We start from the raw sequence: 21253 nt of genomic DNA, 5'->3' as shown, positions 1-21253 counted from the left end.
CTCTGTCCCCTCAGTTCTCCGAGTCCTGTTTCCACCCTTCACATGAACTTCTACCACATCACTTGCTCACCCAGGGGCCACAGACCCTGGGTAAAAAAATCCTTATTTCTGAGCAATCATGGTACCAGTGAGCTACATCCCAGCCTTCCCCTTTTATATTTGGAAAGGGTCTTGATAACTTGCCTTAAGTTGGCCTCAAAGTACAGTCTTCTTGCCTCAGCCTCTCAAGTAGCAAATACCACAGACATGTTCAACTCTGTCTAGCTACTGAGGTTTTCTTATTTAAGGTGTCTGGGCTGGTTCCAAGATTTTTTCATGTTGAAAATCCTCATGGTCCAGGCATACTATAATGCACATACTTGTGGGTTCTAACAGTTGTTTTAGGTGCACAGAAAGCTGTAATATACCCACATACATACTCTTCACCCAAGTCTCCTTATATTATAACCTTTTCCATAAACAATAACCTATTAGCAGTAAACCTGTACAGGTAATAAAACACTGTTAACAGAAAGGTTTTTTTGTGAGTTTCTGTGAAACAGAAAGTTTCCCAGTAAGTCGCCACTAATTTCACGTGGCTGTTCCTGGCTCTACTCCAGAACCCACATGGCATTTCGCTGTCTGCGGCTGAATCATTCTCGTGCTTCCCCACCGACTCTTTCTCTCTTCTGTATCGTTTCTTCCCTTCCTTGCCTGCCTTTGGTAACGCTCTTCTGCATCATGATTGAGCTCAAATACCCCCTTTCCCATGAAGCCTTCCTTCCCTCTCCCAGCAGACCTGGTATCCAGTGGTCTTTATCACAGCTTTGAAATCAGTCTTAACGCATGGGTGCAGTGGTCTGGGATGCGAGGCCTTCAAAATAGGGCTAGTGTCCCTTTCCTGATTGCATTTTCAATATCTAATTGAAATATGGGCAAATATTAGGAATGTAATAGGTATAGAGTAATATTAGCAGTGACTGTTCCTGTTGAAAAAGACCCCACAAGATGTGTTGTCACTAAAAATTATTTAAATCTGCTTTTCATTAGCTAGTATTATAGATTTTAAGTAGACTCTCACTTTCTGTAGGTTCAATTCAATTCTCTACACTCTTAAGCTGTAGAACCTTAATTTGACTAACATTCTGGGAACTCACTGCTGTGATTTTTTTCTAAATAAATTATAATGCTGATCGTCCCATCACAAATCTTGCATCCTTGCAAAACTGCCTTTCTGGAAGACTCACAACTGACCACTGTGGTTTTCAGTCACATATCTTAGGCCATGGTCAGCAGATAGCTCAGGACATGCTGCCCATTTACAAGGGCATACTGTCTTACTTCGGGTTTTTATTACTGTGAAGAGACGCCATGACCGCGGCAACTCTCATAAATAAACATTTAATTGGGGTGGCTCAGTTACACTTTCAGAGATTCAGTCCATTATCATGGTGGGGAGCATGATGGCGTTCAGGCAGACATAATGCTGGAGCTGAGATTCCTATGTCTTGTAGGCAACAGTCGACTTTGGGTCAACTGACTCACTGGGCGGTATCCTGAGCATAGGAAACCTAAAAGCCCACCCTTACAGTGACACACTTCCTCTAACAAGGTCATACCCACTCCAACAAAGTCATACCTCCCAACAGTGCCACTCCCTGTGAGATTATGGGGACCAATTACATTCAAACTACCACATTCCACTCCCTGGCCCCCATAAGCTTATAATAATATCATAATGCAAAATTCATTTAGTCCAACTTCAAAAGTCCCCATAGTCTATCACAGTCTCAACAATGTTTAAAAGTCCAAAGTTCAAAGTCTCTTCTGAGATGCATGCAATATCTTAACTATAATCCCCTATAAAATCAAAATTAAAACACAGATCACATACTTCCAATATATAATGGCACAGGAAATGCATTACCATCCCAAAACAAAGGGAAGGAAGCATAGCAAAGAAATACTGAACCAAAGCAAGACCAAAAACCTTCTGGACAATCTCCAAACTCTGTGTTGAAATGCTCTTCAGATCTCCAACTCTTCAGCTTTGTTGACTGCAACACACTTCTTTCTCTTGGGTGGTTCCACCTCCTGTTATCAGCTCTCCTCAGAAGGTATCCCACAACTCTGGCATCTCTAACATTTTGGGTTCTCCAAGGCAATCAATCCAGGCTTCAACTTCACAGCTTCACTCAATGACCACTAGGCCTCCAAGCAGGGACACTCCTGACATATTCCTGGCCTCAGTGGCTTTATTCCATAACCCCTTTCTTCTATCCTTAACTCTAAATCCAGAACCATGTGGCCAAAGCTGCCAAGTTCTGCTGCTTGCTGGGGCAGGAACATGGCCCCCTCATTCAATTTATCTTTACCAGCTTTCTGTCCTTCACTGTCCTAGCTTGGCTGTTCTGAAACTTGCTCTGTAGACCAGGCTAGCATCAAACTCAGAGATCTGCCATCCTCTGCCTTCCCAGTGCTGGGATTAAAGGTGTGCCCCACCACACCCAGCTTTAAGGTTTTCTTTAGTTCCTTTTCACAAGTTGGAAACTTAGCTAGGTGAGAATCTTGCCCTGAGGTCACCACTACCTTTATTTTATTTCCAGATCTGTTTATATCCTTGAACACAGAATTTAGCTCTGTTCCATTTCCTGGTACTCTTTTTCTCCTCAAAATTTTTCATTTTATAATTTACCCTGCTCAACTTGCTCCTTTTTGTTATAAATCTTGATTAGAGTTACCACTGAAAACCGAGTTACGGAGTCTATTTCCTCTGCCAATGGAATTAATCCAACATTCTTCACTTTAGCCTCAGGCAGACTCTTGAGACAGGGCAAAAGGCAGCTACTTTCTTCACTTCAAGAATGATCCCAGGCAACATACTAAAATTCTTCTCCTCTGAAACCTCTTGAGTGAGCCCCTGACAGTTCAAATAATTCTTAGCACCTTTGCCTTCCATGCTCCTACTAGTATGGCCCATTAAGTAGTGCTCAAAGCATTCCACTGCTTCCATAACCCAAAATACCAAAGTCCAAATTCTTCCAAACACATGGTCAATCCTATCACAACACTACCTCAGTCTCTGGTACCAACTTCTGTTTTAGTTAAGGTTTCTATTGCTATGAATAGGCACCATGACCATAGCAACTCTCATAAATAAAACATTTAATTTGGGTGGCTCGCTTATAGTAGTTTCAGAGGTTCAGTCCATTATCATCATGACAGGGAGCATGTCAGTGTGCAGGCAGACATGGTGCTGGAGCTGAGAATCCTACATCTTGTGGGCAACAGGAAGTCGACTGAATCACTGGGAGATATCCCGAGCATAGGAAAACTCAAAGCCTGCCCCTGTAGTGACACACTTCCTCCATACCCACTCCAACAAAGCCATGCCTCCCATTGGTGCCATTGCTTATGAGATTATGGGGGCCAGTTGCATTCAAACTACCACACATACCAACTGATATCCAGTGACTATAAGCAAGAGGTATAATCTCAAAGATAGAGGCTACTCATGCTACTTCAAATATTTCTGTAAGAGTATGAAGGAGCCCATCTCTCTCATAAGATCTGACTTCCGACCCAAATGTGGTCCAAACACAAGCCCTCATCTCTAGTGTGTAATACATGAACATGTTTTAAGATGACCTCTGTGAATTGCAAGCTGTTAAAGGAAGTGGTACTATGCCAGCAACATGCTTTTGTTCCCTCAATTCAGTAGCAGACTCAAGGAACTTTGTTTCTAAAAGGGCAGTGGAGTGAATTCTCCCTTAATAGATCTACTCCCAGCTGTCTATCAGAACATTGGAAGTGCTTCTGCTGTGTCTGTGTGTCCCACAACAGCACATGTTCTCTGATGAGGAGCGTGTCTTGCTCTGTTCCTACACTGGGTTTGATGAGGAAGACATGACTTCTGCCAAAGCCCAGGGTTGGTGTATGGGTATTTCCCAGAATGCAAACAACCCACACTTCACTACCACATGGAGTTTGAGGGTACAGCTAAAGGTTACCATAACGACAAGCTAGCCCCCTGACCATGCTCCATATTTGCAGCCAAGAAAACATGCAGTTATGACTCTGATGTACTTGGTATTTCCAGTTCGATAACGGGCAGTACTGAGCACACTTTATATCCCACTTACCCCGAGCCATTTCTAGAGGGCCAGTGGGGCTTCCTGCATGCTTTCTTTTGTCCATACTCGGGTTAGACAATGCTCTCAGGATAGGCCCTTCTTCTCCCTGGCTGAGCAGTGTCTGTATATTTCATGCAGTCCAGAAGAGAGCTTACCCCTTATTGTTCTCACTCTCTGGTGAGTGAACACTGAACTCCACATTTCCTAGTAGGACGGTGTGTAGCCTTTTTGGCTAAAAACCCTGCTGTCGTCTGCTCCTCTCCTGCAGCCTGCCTTCTAGCACATTTCTTTCTGTTTATCTCTGTTTCTTTCCTAGAGTCCCTGCCACCAAATGAAAGCCTTTTGTTTTGCTACCAGGCTCATGTGCCACGCTCCCTCTGCTCTTGTCTGCTTCTCCTACCTAAGAGCCAGGTCCCACAGTCCCTCTTGTACCCCGTGTTTTGAGACTTAGACTGGCACGTTCACTGTAAGCCTCAAAGTCTTACTTCTCATGGGATCAGTTTAGTTACACACTGCTGTTGGAACCCTCGGCCATAGTGTCAGCACACATACACTTCAGGGGAAGTGACTTTGTCCTTTCTAACCTGACACTCCATATTTATCAATAAGTCAACACCAAGCTCACTTTCATTGCCACAAAATTGAAAGCTGAGTTAAAAGACTAGTGGAGAAAGGCAATGTCCCTTGATTGCTCTGAATGCAAGCTTTGTTCCCATCCTGATGCTGACACTAAGTAATACTGCAACATTAGGCAAATCCTCTAAGTGCCTCAGTCATGATATTCTACATTATAAGATTGTTATGAAAGAAAATGTATGTATGAAGTGCCTAGCTGTGCCCAGCGAATACTCATAAGTTGCTTAAGTTGCCTACATGGGTTTTCAAATGTGCAGTGTCTATATTATGTATTAATAATGCATGCTGAAAGCCTTGAAGAACAATGAAAGATTAAGTGATAAGAATTTCTTTGTATTTTATTAAAATTTTTAGAAATGGGTTAAAATTGCTACCAAGAGTAGTTACATGCTTTTCTTTACTTAGTTGATGGACAAAATATACTGTCTCTGTCTGTCTCTTATCTGTCTGTCTGGCTCTCTTTCTCTTCCCTGTTCTTGGAAGAATATCTTAAAATACCTTTTGTGTTCACAGTGTTCTTCCTATTGATGGTGATGTTTTATACTTGAGTGTGATAGAGTTTAGCTACAGTAGGCTATTGAGGTATCATGTCCCATACTTTGGATGCTAAGGTTTTTGTGCCCTGGGCTGGTAGACAGATGAAGCCAACCAGGATTAGTGGAACCAACCTGGATAGCCAACAAGTAGACGCCCCATGGCACCCGGTAGATCCAGAGCTCAGCCATCTGGCCTCACAGAGTGCTCAATGCCTTAAATGTGGAAATAAGCAAGAACCCCAAGATGCTGCCAGAAGAACCCAAGAGCCAATTAGAGAAGTGAGCTGTAGTAAGAGATGGTTCTGTAGGGTCTAGAATAACTCCAGAAAGTGGCCTGGGAATAGCTGAAGTGAATATCAGGGCTAGGTATGGCAGTCATTCCATAGATGTACAAAGTACAAGTCAGGCTGAGATGGGAGACCAGAGCATGTTCCAAGGCTATAGCCCCAGTGCAATTAAGAATGGGATGTTTGGGTACATGACTTAATGTGTTCCAGGTCCTGATGAGGAACAAGTGGGAAGCAGATATGCAGGAATCCAGAATATTCCCTTATCTAAACAGTTTCCTAAAGAAGATATTTGAAGTATTTACTTTATAATTTTTCTTTAAACTGCATATGTTTTCTGGAGTCTTCATTCTATATAATATATCTTGAAAAAAAAAGAAACCATTTGGAATTGTGACAGCAGAAGAGAATGGTGAACTGTTTATATTATATTAATACCAGTACTTGTGTTCAGGGCAATTTTGATGGCAAGAACATCTTGTAATATTCTGACTCTGTTTCAACTCACTAGAGAGGTCTTTCCTAAGGACTTATTAAAATGCATATATATTATTAATATTATATTAATATATATTATCACATTAAATGGTCTCAAGTACAAGAGGGATTCTGTGGTTAAACTATTGTTTGTTACCAAGACACTAGCTTTAGAAATATTTGAGCAAATGTAGAGTGTAGTTCAGATGAGTATCAATTTTTTAAAAATCTTTCAATATTATATATATGTATGTATATATATATGTGTGTGTGTGTGTGTGTGTGTGTGTGTGTGTGTGTGTGTGTGTGCGTGCGCGCACACCCTGGGACTGACAGAGGCAAGAAGAGGGTATCAGATTTCCTGGAGCTGGAGTGACAGGTAGTTGTGGCACACCCAATGTGGGTGCTAGGAACCCAACTTGTCCTCTGGAATAGGAGGAAGTATTCAAACCCTGAGCCATCTCCCCAGCCCCTTATTTTTAATATATTTATTTATTTGTGTGTGTGTGTGTGTGTGTGTGTGTGTGTGTGTGTGTGTGTGTGTATGATGTTTGCATGTGAGAATGACGTGTGCCATGTTACCCATGTGGAGGCCAGAGAGCAACCTCCATCTTGTTGGAGGCTGGTCCTCTCTGGGTCACTGCATTTCAGGCCAGCTGGTCTGTGAGCTTCCAGGGGATTCTCCTGTTTCAGCCTCTTATCTCACTATAGGAGAGCTTAGTTTACAAGCACACACCCCTCTTTCAGCTTTCATATAGGTTTGTGAGGATCTGAGTTCACATCTTCAGGCTTGTACAGCAAGTGCCTTTACATACTGAGCTGTCTCTCCGATTTGAATTTTATACCCCAAATGAGCTGAGTCGTACCCATTCAGTATCTTTTACAATATTTTCACAATGTTTTAATTTAAGATCACCATTGTCATTATAAAAGTAATATGCAAATCAAATAAAACAAAAACATCATAATGCTATGTCACCATCTGCTAGCCTCTTAGCATATATTCATTTAGATGTTTTGCTGTATGAATTTGTTAAACAAATAGTAATAGGTGATATGTATTTATTTTAAATCTACTTTTGTGGTTAAAGATTTTTCCAGTCACAGGATTATTTTTTATTTATTCTTTGACAATCTCATTCACATCTATAATGTATTTTGATTTTGTTCACTGTCTGTTCCCTCTCATTTTTCTTCCTGCTTCCTCTGGAAACTTTCTTCTATCCACACTAAATCTTTGTCTAGAAATTAATCAATATACAAATTCTCGAACAATATTTGGACAGGTCAATCTTGTCCAAATCCAAGATGATATCCGGCTTTCTATCTCCTGAGTGTTGCTTACACTGCAACAGTCCGTTTTTAGACAATGCTGACTTAAGAGAGGAGCAGTGCACCCTTCAGAAGGCACCACATACTGGGGTGGTCTCATGGTTCCCCTCCACACTCTTTAACACATTGTCCAATGTCAGTGTTTCTTAAAATGCAGAAGTGGGAGGCCATCGGTAACAGGACATTGTAGTCATCACATATGTCTTCCAGTTCCCTGCATTGCTGTGATGACACCCCTGTCTCTATCATGTGCATCCATGTTTATCCCTTTGACAGTGGCAAGTGATCTTAATTCTACTGTGTGGCACTCTATGAACACCCAGTTTCTCATCAACAGTCCTCCTGCTGATTTCAGCATTAAATGACATTCTTTCACCAGATAAATGTTTATAGTAGGGGCATGAAATTATAGTTTCTAAACCCATAATTCCTTTTATATTTGCTAATTAACATTTTGCTTTAAGCATTTTTCCTATTTCTTTATCTTTCTCTCTTATTAAGCATAGATTCGTTTCACAAGCAATATAATCTGCATATAGTTTCCCCTCCTTCTACTCCTTCCAGTTCCTCTCTACCTCCTCTCCCATCCAGATCCACTCCATTTCTGTCTCTCATTAAAAAAGAACAGGCTTCTAGGAGATAACAACAAAATATAACAAAATAAAATATAATAAGATAAAATGAAAAACCATCATACTTGAAGTTGGACAAGAAAAGAAAACAGAAAAATAAGAGTTCCAAGAGAAGGCACAAGAATAAGAGACCCACTTGTTTACTGCTCAGGAGTCTCTTTAAAGTACTAACTGCAAGCTGTAGTATGTATGAAGACGACCTGGTGCAGACCCATGCAGGCCCTGTGCATGCCGCTTCAGTCTCTGTGAGCTCATAGGAGCCCTGCTTAGTTGGTTTAGAGGGCCTTGTTCTCTGGGTCTCCTCTGTCTCCCCCATTTCCTTCTGCCTCTTCTGTGGGGTTCTCTGAACATTGAAGGGAAGGATTTGATAGAGACATCTCAGTTAAGATGTGTATTCCAAGGTCTGTTTCTCTGGTAATGTTTGACTGTGGGTCTTTGTATTTGTTCCCATCTGCTGCAGGAGGGAGCCTCTATGATGATGGCTATCATCAATCATCAATCTGAGTTTAGCAAAATATAAATAGAAGTCATTTTATTGTTACTTTTTTTTTCTTGGTTTTTTGAGACAGCGTTTCTCTGTGTAGCTTTGCACCTTTCCTGGAACTCACTTTGTAGACCAGGCTGGCCTCAAACTCACAGAGATCCACCTGCCTCTGATTCCCTAGTACTGGGATCAAAGGCCACCACCACCACCCACAATCACTGCCTGCAACATTTCCAGTTTTTTTAGGTAAGCACTTAGTGCTATGAACTTGACTCTTAGAACTACTGTCATCGTTTCCCATAAGTTTGGTTATGATGTATATTCATTTTTATTTCATTCTAGAAAATCTTTAATTTCTTCCTTTTTTTCTGTCTTGACCTATTTTTCATTCATTAGAGAGTTGTTGGATTTTCATGAGTTTGTAAGGTTTTTGTTGTTGTTGATATCTGCCTTTAATCTGTAGTGGTCTGAATTGGATGCAGGGAACAATTTTTTTTTAATCTGTTAAGACTTGCTTTGTGTCTGAATATGCTGTCAGTTTTGGAGAAAGCTCCATGAGGTGCAGAGTAGAAGGTATATTCTTTTATGTTTGGGTGAAATGGCCTGTAAATATATCAGGCCCATTTGGTTTATAACATCATTTCTCTGTTTAGTTTTTACCTGGATGACCTGTTCTTTAGTGAGAGTGGGATATTGAAGTCTCTCACTATCAGTGTGTGAGGGTCAATATGTGATTTAAGCTGTAGTAGTAGATTTTTACAAACTTATGCCCTTGTGTTTATGGCATAGATGTTAAGAATTGAAATGTCATCTTGGTGGATTTTTCCTTTGAGTATGAAGTGTTCTTCCCCATCTCTTTTGATTAGTTGTCTATTTTGTTAGATATTAAAATGGCTACACCAGCTTATTCCTTATGTTCATTTGCTTGGAATATCTTTTCCCAATGCTTTACCCTGAGGTAATGTCTATCTTTGATTTTGAGATATGTTTCTTGGATGCAGCAGAAGGATGGATCCTGTTTTTGTATTGATTCTGTTAATCTGTGTCTTTTCGGGGGGCGGGGGGAATTGAAACCAATTATGTTGAGAGATATCAATGAGCAGTGATTATTTTGGTGGTGGTGGTGCTGATGGTGTGTGTGTGTGTGTGTGTGTGTGTGTGTGTGTGTGTGTGTGTGTGTGTGTGTGTGTCTTCCTTTGATTTTGCTGGTGTGGGATTATTTATTCCCTGTGTTTTCGTGGTTGTAGTTAACCTCCTTAGATTGGAGTTTTTCTTCTAGCACCCTCTGTATGACTGGATTTGTAGATAAATATTGCTTAGATTTGGTGTTATCATGGAATATCTTATTTTCTCCATTTGTGGTTATTGAGAATTTTTCTGGATATAGTAGTCTGGACTGGGTATAGTAGTCTGTGGTCTCTTAGAGTCTGCAGCACATCTGTCCTGGACCTTCTGGCTTTTAGAGTTTCTATTGAGAAGTCAGGTGTAATTTTAATAGTTCTCCCTTCTTATGTTACTTTGTCTTTTTCTCTTGCAGCTTGTAATAGTCTTTGTTCTGTATGTTTAATGTTTTGATTATTATGTGCTGTCTTAGTTAGGGTTTCTATTGATGTGAAAAGACACCATGACCACAGCAACTCTCATAAATGAAGACATTTAATTGGGGTGGCTCACTTATAGTTTACAGGTTTAGTCCATTATCATCATGGTGGGAAGCATGCAGGCAGACATAGTGCTGAAGAAGGAGCTGAGAATTCTGCATCTTGTACAGGCAATAGAAAGTGAACTAACACACTTGGTGATATCTTGAGCATCAGGGACTTCAAAGCCTGCCCCAACTTCCTCTAACAAAGCCACACCTCCTAGTAGTGCCACTCGCTTTGGGGCTATTTTCTTTCAAACCACCACATGTGCCAAAGGGACTTTCTTTTCTGGTCCAATCTATTTGGTATTCTGTATGCGTCTTGTAACTTTTTAAGCATCTCCTTCTTTAGGTTAGGAAAACATTCTCCTGTGGTTTTGCTGGAAATATTTTCTTGGTCTTTGAGCTGGTTTTCTTCTCCCTCCTCTATTCTTATTATTCTTAGATTTGAACTTTTTATAGTGTCCCAGATTTCCTGGATGTTTTGTTTGAGGAAATTTTTTGATTTAACATTTTATTTGACCAATGCATCCATTTTTTTCTATCATATCTTCAACACCTGAGATTCATCCTTCCACCTTTTTCATTCTGTTGGGGAAGCTTTCCTCTGTAGTTCCTGTTCTAATTCCCCAAATTTTCATTTCCAGCATTTCCTCAATTTAAGTTTTCTTCATCAATTCTACATCCATCTTCGGGTCTTGAACTGTTTTACTCATTTCCTTGCACTGTTTTTATTTTCCTGGATTTCTTTAAGTACCTTATTCATTTCTTCATACTGTTTGTGATTCCCTGGATTTATTTAAGAAATTTTCTTCATTTCTTATGGACCTCTATCATCTTCATACAGACTGTTCTTAGGACTTTTTCTTGGGCTTCAGCTATCTTGGAATCTTCAGCGTTGCTGGGCTTCAGTGGAGACATATTGTGCTGGCTGTTATTGATTGAGTTTTAAGATGACATCTAGACATGTGGGAGTGGGGTGATTGTAGGTCTGGGTGATGGTATCTGACTTTGCCTCTGATGCCTTGGTTTCTGCTTCCTCCCTGGACTTCAGGAAAGTGTGGTGGCTGTGTGCTGCCTATTAGAACATTTTCTGAGGACCTGTTTCGCTAGCCTGCTCAGCTGGTGTATTCTCAGGGAATGCCTGCTAGTATTGGAGGCTAGGATAATAGGATGAGCTCAAGGAAGGAAGGTTGGGGGAGATCTTTGTGATCCATAGGAGATGGGGTCAGAGAGGAAAGGAGGACCACAGTCAGTTTCCTGCTGCAGAGCTGGGGATGTGAGACTGAGGTGTTTGGATATGGGGGAGGTGTGGATCCACAGTCAGCCTACTTGTTGCCCTAGGAGGAGAGGCTCTTGAGTTAGCAGGGCATACCTGCTGTGGTTGATGGCTGAGACAAAGCCACACATGGGAGGAAGGACGTTAGAAAGGGTAGGCCTGTGGGATGCACAGAAGATGGGAACAGAAGGTCAGGGAAGGCTGCCACGGGTGTTCTGCTGCAAAGCTGGGGGATTGGATCTGGGGGGACAGACAGCACTAACATTTTCTTTGAAATAGAGCTTTTCCTCATTCCATGGGACCACTAGATTTCCTAAAACTGGTGGTTTTCAAGGTGATGACAGTTCAACAGCTCTTACATGACATGTTGGAGAAGTAGAAGCATCTTTCAAAAAAAGTTCTGATCATTGTCAAATGGCATTTCTTTGGCATTTCCAGTGTCTCCCAGACCATGCTAAAGCCTGTATATAATCTAAGTCTTCTAACAAGACAATGAGGTTTAGGCAAGGACAACAGGAATCCTGAGTGGTTCAGTATCTTGACAGGATCAGTCACGTTGGGAGTGACAGAGCTCGGAACTCAACTCAGATTGGTCAAAGACCAAAATCCATACTTATTCTTTGACACATTTTTGGTGGATTTCCCTGAAAAGCCAAATTCTGTTTATAATGCCACTCCGAATGTTTCTAGTTCATAAATGCTAGAAGAGGAAATTATGCTCAATAATTCTTTTGAGATCAAGCCTCCCATTCTTAATGTTTTTTTCACAGTGTGAAGAAAACACAAACCTTCAAGATACTACCCGCTACCTCAAGCTTCCATTTTCCAAGGTCATCTTTCTTGGGAACAATAATCAAACCATGAAGGCCACAAAGGAGTCCTTTTGGATAACATCGTTTCTCTGCTCTACAAAACTCACCCAAAATGGTAATGCATGAAAGCCCCACACCTAAGGGATATATGATACCATTTTACTTGACAGCCCCCCCACCTAAGGGCATATATGAACTATATGTATTTTGCTAAGCATATTCAACAAGGATTAATGTATTTAAGAACTTTGCACTAGGAAAGTTACCGATCCTTTCATTTAAGATTTCTAATCAAATGAAAACCTAGTGACCTCATGCATCCAATTTAATGACTTACGAATTAACCCAGTGTTGGAAGTTAAGTGTCAACTATCTCCTCAAATAACCCATTAAAAGCCAAGCTGCACTTAACACAAGAAAAGACAGGACTACCACCACTTTAAATCTCTTGTTTTATAGCCCCATAAACAGAGCTAATTGCAGGCCTTAGGACAGAGCTTGTTTGTTGTTGGTGTTGTTTAATTAGATGGATATTGCTTTTCTGGGTAGCACTGCTTTTTATGTCATTGATTGTTTAGCAACTTATGATTAATAAAGCCAGTGCATCTCCTTGGCAAATTGTTGTAAAAACTGCGTTTGTAATGAAAGAAGTAAATTAAATATTTTTAATTTTTCATAGTTACAGCTATCTGTATATACAGCTTCTGGCTAGCACCCTGAATGCTGTATTAATAAATTAGATGCAATATATTGAGAGGAATCACTTCATTACAAGGCATTGTATTTCATGCAGCTCCTGTATCTAATTTTTTTTTTCTTGTATTGTGGAACAGTGTGTGGAAAGAAACAGTTGTTTCAAAATGTAGTGTCGAAAAGACAGGAAAACATAGCACTATAGTAGTGGCCCCCTTTTAATTCCCTCTCAGTAGCAAGGCTACCATAAGTACCTAAGACACAAAGTTCTGTAAAGCTTTCGTGGACTTTACTAGTATCCAGTGTTTAATGGTTTAGCAGATCTGACCTCCTGACTTGACTCACTGACCTATGAATAAACCTCAGGTGTTGGCTGTGGGCGTTATGAAGATAATAAAATCAATTGGCTTCCCAAACAAAATTTATAATCATCCTACATAGGGTTTTTGTGTGCCTATGTAGCTCTTCCTGTTAACTAAATGTCCTAACTGGGATGTTTCAGGGTTGTATTTATTGGATATTGTTGCTACAACAATCACCACAAACTTTCTGGCTCGAAGTGACAGAAATTTCCTATGCTTCACGAGTCAGGTGTAAATCCCTTTCATGGTGATGATGCTGCATCTCTTCTGGAGGTTGTAGAGGAAAGTCTTTTCTTTTTTCCCTCGTCGTTTCTAGTTTCTAGAAGTAATCTGTATTGCTAGGATCATGGACCCCTTTTTCTTCAGAAGCTGCCAGGGCAACATCTTCAAATTTTTCTAATTCTGGTTCTACAAGTTTTTAAGGTCTCTTGTGATTTCTTGGAAAACCCAGCCGTATCTCCCTGTTATCAGAAATTTGAGCGTATTACAATGTTTCTTTGTCAATATAAGGTAAACACACCATTTCTAGGAATTAGGATATAGACATATTTGAAGGTTGTTATCCTGCCTACCCCTCAGGTAAACAATGATAAAATTGCCTGAATTTGCTTAGAGTGTTAGAATTATAAACATAAGATAGGAGAAATCAGGTCCTAAAGACTCAAAACTGCTTCCTTATAAAACCAAGAGAAAATTTCATGTAAATAGCAAAAATTAACTATCCATGAAACCCTTATATTAAATGTCTGACTGTATGAAGATGGGACCAGTATTTTGAGGGGCTCCTGACTTGATGAGGCTACTGAAACATGCTTCATGACTATATTGATGTTGATTAACCTTGTCAATATAAGTTAGCTCAGAATGTGCCAAGAAATAAATAGTGTATTTCAAAAGATAGTTAGGGGTAGGGGGTCAACCTATCTTTCTGAGATTTGTATCCTACGTATACATCTCTATGTAGAAGCAAATTGGAATTAATTCCAGTTCCAAAGTGGAATTAAATTGGTGTGCATTCATTTTACTGGACTTGGAAAAAACACAAATTACATTATAATTGGACACTTAGCAAATGATGTGGTCTCAAGGAGTAGTCTCAGAGCAGAACCGCACTCAGGACTCCTGGTAGGTCTGCCTCTTCTTGCTGTGTGGAATCCAGCATTGTTCACAGCTAGTGCTCCAAATCCAGACCACTCTGCAAATGTTTCCTATGGACAGATCAAGTAGATTCTTCAGACTTCTTGACAGGAATAGGAGGCTAGGGGTGGTGGTACACTCCTGCAATGCCAGCACTTGGGAGGCAAAAAAACAAAAAAGCAGGAGGATCAAGAGTTCAAGGTCTTCCTTGCCTACATAATGAGTTCTAGGCCAGCCTAGGCTACATGAGACCATGTCTCAAATACACAGACACAGACACACAGACACAGATACACACACACACACACACACACACAAATTAGTGAGGAGTAATTACATCTTCATTTATACTTAGTAGGCCAGATGCAAAGAGTATACTTAATATGCACTCCTTGAATAGAATGTAGAAAATTGATTATTTCAATGGTAGAGCATTTCTCCTGATTTCCATCTAGCATATTTTCAGATGACTGAGGCAGACCTAGGAGATGACAGTTTTGCCTTAACTCTGAATGTACATAATTGATTACAGCTGTTAAGGTCAGAGCCTGGACCCTGATAGTCCTAACAAAGTAGGCTTGACCACCTGTTCCCCGTAACCCAGTATACAGAAAAATTAATAGTGGAAAGGAGATTTATTCACTGCAGCCACATTGGGGATAGGAACAAATTAAAGCTCTAGTGAGCTCCCAAGTCTGCCTTTAGGGAGCTGATGTGAGGATTGGGTTTAAGGAGAGAGCACGGGATATACTTGAGTAATCCCAGGCAAGGCCTGGTCCTTTCTGTCATCATCGGAGAGAGCACGGGATATACTTGAGTAATCCCAGGCAAGGCGTGGTCCTTTCCGTCATCATCGGAGAGAGCACAGGATATACTTGAGTAATCCCAGGCAAGGCCTGGTCCTTTCCGTCATCATCGTTTCTACTTTACTTTCTCTTGCAAGATGGTGTAACAAGTTGTCTGAACTGTGAGGAATCTCTTCCTTGGAGGCAAGTTTCTCCTCTGGGTGGCACCAGACTTCCAGGCTTTTCTTTCTCCCAGGATAAGACTTCAAGGGAAATGCCAGTGTCGTTGGGGCCATTGTTTCAGTCTTCTGACAGCTGAGGAGATGACACAGTTATGTTTAGGGTACCTCCATTTCCATGAGCATGATCACACAGACAGACAGACCTCGTTTGATCTATAGTTCATCAGCCTGCTTCCAGGAAAGATGGCAATGTCTGGAATCGTGCAGTCAGTTTTCTGGCTCTGTTCATGAGGTCTTATACCCAGTTCCCCACAACGACCTCGAAATCGCTCTTTCTTCTCCACATGGCTTGGGGCTCAGCTGCCTTCAGTTGCCCCTACTTTAAACAAATGGAAGGAAGAGCCAGGACAAGGGATAAGAACTGGGATGGGGGTAGAATGGAAATCGAGGGGAGACAGCAGGGAAAAAATGCATTGGGAGACTTCAGAAGAGAAGATGCCACGGAAGGATGACATCCGCAAATTCGATGCCAGAGGAAGGAGAGAAAGAAAAAGCAAGCCACCCAGGAGAGTAACAGAGCCCTGTGGGGCCTTTGTGGTGTTCAGTCTAAAATATAACCAGTCAGTTTTCAAAAGCGTTCACCTATGTTGCAGAGTGTCTGAGTTACTGCGAATGTTAAACAATTTGAGGGATTCTTTAATGGACTCATTATAAATTTGTATTTTGAAAACAGTTCCTTAAACTTTTCTCCATGTTTTCATTTCAAATCCTCTTGCTCTCTGTTTATTGTAGATAAACAGCCCTATTTGGTACAAGGTTCAGTGTGTAGTGAGCAGGAAGTTTTGGATTGGGTGATATTTGCATATCCATGAAATATTTGGAGGATGAGACCCAAGTCTAAACACAGGATTCACTTCTGTCTCATGTGCACCCTATGTACATAGCCTGAAAGAGTTTTATACAACATTCTCCGTGCCAGCATCTTGGCTGCCCCATTGGGAGGACAGCGATCATGTGGTTCTGTGAGGACAGCGATCATGTGATTCTGTGAGGACAGTGATCATGTGGTTCTGTGAGGACAGTGATCATGTGGTTCTGTGAGGACAGCGATCATGTGGTTCTGTGAGGACAGTGATCATGTGGTTCTGTGAGGACAGTGATCATGTGGTTCTGTGAGGACAGTGATCACATGGTTCTGTGAGGACAGTGATCATGTGGTTCTGTGAGGACAGTGATCATGTGGTTCTGTGAGGACAGTGATCATGTGGTTCTGGAGTTTAGAGTGTTTCAGAGTTTTGCTTTTCATATTAGGAATTCTTGATTTGCAATGGAATTTTCACTCTTAAGTCCTTCTTTTCAGTTTTCCTCTCGACTATGGCTTTGGTAGATTCTCTTCTTGTTTTCTGCAGATAGCCCTTCTCACCTTAACTACTTCCTTGGTTTCACAGAGTTTGCAATCGTTGGTTGTTGTCCTTGTTTCCTTTGTTGGTCTTTCTGTCTTTTAGCAAGCCCCGTGTGGGTTCATCTTAAAGCAGAGCTTTGAAATGAATAGTGTGCTATTCTATTGAATATATTGAATATTGAATATTGGAAAATCCTCTCGGGCCCATCTCTTGGCTTCTGAGCACAGAGACTAACCCTGACAGGTTCCTCTGCCCCATGCCTTCCCTAGCTTGGAAGTTCTTACTGTCCTTCTTGACCCCCAGATGCCATCACCTCCTGATCCTTTGGAAACCAAGGAAACTTAGGCCATGATGTCACTCCCTGAGATAGTTTAAATTCTGTCCAAGAGAGATGGGGTCAAAGTTTGTCCCTTCTAGCCTTGAAAGGCCAATTGAAACATGAATCTGCCTGTCAGTTTCAGAAGGAAACTGGAAGAGGTAGGGCTAGCTGTCTGCCTGTTCCTAAGCTGTGGTAGAAGATGGCCTGGAAAGCCAGAAACGGGCACTCTAAAGTCCCAAGATTCCCTGGATGGTCTGCTAGCACATTGGGCTTATTGTCACAGTTCACTGACAATGTGTAGTCCTGAGGTTTGAGTTACTTAGCAATCAAGAAGACCTTCATTGTTGGTTAGCATCGGTTGCTAGGAAGAGTGTTCGTTTTTAGGTATCTAAACATGAATCAGGCTAGTTCCCACCTCCAGGAAAACTCTTACTAGGAGGTGGCAGAAAAATGTCACAGTGCATATCTGGTGGCTGCTTACACTGCTCTAAGTACTGAGGATATGACTGGGCCACTCTCAGCTCTATTTTCTTGGAGTTTACAGTCAAGTTGGGGCATAGAAAACTTCAGGGGAAAGATAAGTGCTTCTGTGAGGCAGGAGCGTGTGGAAGGGATGAGGAGCCTTGCTGGACAACACCATCTACAGGGGGAATTGACAGTGAGCAGGAGCCCTTGGGGGGGGGGGTAGGAGAGATAATTGACATACTCTTAAGTAAAAGTCCTCCTAGAGCACAGAGGCTAGTCCCAGTGTGGGGGAGGGGGAGGCAGTGCATTTAAGAAGTTACTTTTACCAGTAGAGCGAGCGCGTTCATGAGAGGGAGGGGCTGTTCTCTATAAAAGCAATTAATCTTCTTTTTCTGTTTGAAAAGGTGATATGCTTGATCTTTTGAAATGGAGAACCCACCCAGACAAGATCACAAGCTGTCTCTCCAAGTTAAAAGAAATCGATGGCTCCGAGATAGTAAAGGTAGGCTCTGCTTCCTTACTCTGGGAAACTCGGGCCACTGGGAGGAGGGGTGTGGTCTACTCATGTGCCGCCTTCCACTTCTTACCCACAGTTTCTACAAGACACGCTGGACACACTGTTTGGAATATTAGATGAAAATTCCCAAAAATATGGCTCTAAGGTGTTTGATTCTTTGGTAAGTTTACATTTTCTTAATAGTATTACAAAAGAATGTGTGCCTTCCAATCTTGACATTAGGAAAGCTGTTTCAGAAATGACCACTTGATAATGGAAGAGTTGATTGGCTTGTTTATTTTTAACAGACAAAGAAATGGCATTTGGTTTAATAAAACTCAATTTTCTTCTCAGGTCCACATAATAAATTTGCTGCAAGATAGCAAGTTCCATCATTTTAAGCCTGTCATGGACACTTACATCGAGAGTCACTTTGCTGGGGCCCTTGCGTACAGGTAGGCCCTTCAGCTTGTTATTGGCTTCGAAACTGCCTTTTACACTTGTGCTGAAGCCTTGGCAGCTGCATAGGAAGACATAACTCTAAGGGAATAGAGGCAGGCAGGAAGCTCAGCTACCAAACCCTGGCCTCCTTCCTTACGCACCCCTGCCCAATGGCTAGAACATATTTTGACTGAAAGGGAAAAAAGAAGAACTCCCTGAAGTTTGTCCCTTAACTTGCTACTGCCTTCCTTCTCATCTTCATTTCACCTGGTGGGCTTTGGTCTAAGATGTCGAGGTGCTTCTCAGTTTTGCCTGGAGGAGTTCTATTTTTATATTGCACCACCTTATGTATGGCTTAGACAATTATGAATGGAAAACCACCTTTGCCTTCATCCCTGTTCCAGGTCATTTATTCAGCTATTAATGTTTACAGGGTGCCTTTGGTGCTCTAATGGACAGACCTGGTCCTTGGCCTCAAGCCATTTAGTCATTGAAGTCTCTACCGTTAGGTAGCAGCTGCCTCTTTTTCGCCAGCTTGGGTTATATAAGTAAAGCAAAGGGCGATGAGTAATGTCCTCCTTCAGCTCTGCCTGCCTTCAGAAAACCTTGTTAATAATCACCCCAGGGCAGCTGCACACCAGGCTTTATACATTGTATTCTTATGTGAAGACTTGCTCCCTGACCAGTGGAATTGGGATTATCTTAATGAAGTCCAGCCAGATAACTTTCCATGCATAGGTTTTGTGTTTGTTTGTTTGTTTTTTTGTCTTTCCACCATTTTAAAAAAAAAGAAGAAGAAGAAGGAAAAGAAAAAGCTACTAATGAACTGTTTCCTAGAAATTAGGAACTAGCCAGCATTTCAGTGAGACTGTAATCTTAAAAGTTGTGAGTTGTTGTTTATTTTTAGTTTTGTTCCTTAAAATAAGGTAAAATAAACCAGTAACAAGAAAACAACTTTCTCTTCCGGAAATGGCTCCTTCAAGGGCATGCTTTCACAGTGAGCTGTGTTCTTCTCATGGTGAGAAAGTTGGCCTGATAAATGCAGGGGTGTGGCTTGTAGTGGGCCAGTTTGGCTTCATGCCCTCTCACCTGCAGCTAAGTAATCACCCTTGCAGTGGTCAAGGGGTTGGGAAGGAAGGAATCCCAGTGAGCAGTTGTCCGAGATAGCTCATGACAGCTCTGATTCTGGGGGCAACAGGACACCTCCAAACTGAGGGCAATCTGGGTGCACAGAGTGTGTTTCCATCTTAGGTTTCAAAGCAGTTAGTGATGCTGACCTGCAGTTTCAATAAAGTTATCTCAGAACAGCCCTGCAGGAGAGTGAGACCTTGCGGAGAAGGAAGTGTCTTCCTGATTCACGCGCATGTCACGTTTATTGTCATTTAACTGAGGATTAGCTGTTCTGCAATCTGCACATTTCTCCTTGTGCTTTAGAGATCTCATCAAAGTGCTCAAGTGGTACGTGGACAGGATAACAGAAGCGGAGCGGCAAGAACATATCCAGGAGGTGCTGAAGGTAATAACACGCTGTTGAAAGCCGATAGCAGAGTCTACAAAGTTGGTGCATGGTGATTGCAGACTAATTGCTTTCTTCTGCACAGACAGTAATTGGTGATGATATATTACTGACATTCCAATTCAAGGATCTTAATCAGTTCATGGCTGCTCCAGAGCTGATGAAATTTGAAAGGGACTTTGCTAGGCCTGTCCACTGGAACGTGCTGGGGATTGAATCCTTGTTCCTCTGGGTTCCTGTCACTGGAGATGACATCCAGGATGGACAGGAGAAGTGGGGGCATGAGAAAAGACTGCAGATGAGCAGTTAATTAAGTTTGAAAGTTTCTGCCTGCTTCATACACCTGACAGAGCTCTGAGAACCCTTTATCTCAAGTTTTAAGAGACAATAGGGTCACCTAACAGGGATCAAAATGAAGACACCCGAGGCTTTGCTGGGTCTCATAATTTAGCAAGTCCCACATCTCTGGACCCAGTGTACTGAGCCAATAGTCATGTTAACATGACCTTCCGGCATGTTGAAGAACACAAATTTCCCAGCTCCCAAATTCCTTTCCTCTCCTTCCTACCCCTTCCTTCCCTCTCCCTCTCTCTGTTTGAGATAGGGTCTCATTAAGTAGCCCAGGAGGGACTCGAACTCTCAACCCTCATGTGTAACTAACTCTCTTAAGTAAAGAATACAGATTTGGGCAAGGGAATTTAGTTCAGTAGTATGTGCTTGCCTAGCAAGCATGAGGCCCTGGGTTCATCCCCAATACTGCCACAGGAAAAAAATATAAATTCTTAAAGGGGGCTCCTAGCCCTAGCGGTCCCCTGATTCATAGTGAGACTACTCTATGCGGTGTCAGTAGAGAAATAGATAATGCATACATAAAGTTTTATACATATATGAAAAACAGGCCTTTTCTTCCATTACCAATTTATTCTCTTGGTCTGCTTGAAAATAAAATGCTAAGTGGCAAATCACTTTTGAAAGTAGTCATCTCTTCATCAGCTAAATTAAAAAAATAGTTATTTGAAGATCAAAAATATTCAGTGTTTCTAACTTCAGAATTATAAAGAATTTTTAACATGTTTTGCTTCTTTGGCATCAAAGAAGAATGGCTTTCCCCCTCTAAGTGCATATCATTCAAAAATCTCACTGCGCCTCCAGTTTTTGGATGAATTATTTAAAAGTCTAACACTGTTCTATGATTTTTTTTTATGCTATGTCATTGTTACATAAA

General features: G+C 41.4%; 1 protein-coding gene across 6 annotated transcripts in view; it reads left to right on the top strand.

The window, feature by feature from the left end:
• The window catches only part of Dock4 (dedicator of cytokinesis 4), a 420596-nt gene that overhangs the window by 271954 nt on the left and 127389 nt on the right, over nt 1–21253 (top strand). For all 6 annotated transcript variants that reach the window (XM_076550740.1, XM_076550742.1, XM_042260678.2 and 3 more), the window contains exons 17-21: nt 12188–12344; nt 17980–18077; nt 18169–18252; nt 18426–18526; nt 19947–20028. In XM_076550740.1, coding sequence (XP_076406855.1) covers nt 12188–12344; nt 17980–18077; nt 18169–18252; nt 18426–18526; nt 19947–20028 — 522 coding nt within the window. The remainder of the gene's footprint in view (nt 1–12187; nt 12345–17979; nt 18078–18168; nt 18253–18425; nt 18527–19946; nt 20029–21253) is intronic.

Source organism: Peromyscus maniculatus, chromosome 14 (genome assembly GCF_049852395.1).
Source record: "Peromyscus maniculatus bairdii isolate BWxNUB_F1_BW_parent chromosome 14, HU_Pman_BW_mat_3.1, whole genome shotgun sequence".
NCBI classification, from domain to species: domain Eukaryota; kingdom Metazoa; phylum Chordata; class Mammalia; order Rodentia; family Cricetidae; genus Peromyscus; species Peromyscus maniculatus.
The sequence above is the reverse complement of the archived record's forward strand: the minus strand, read 5'-3'. Positions and strand labels throughout refer to the sequence as shown.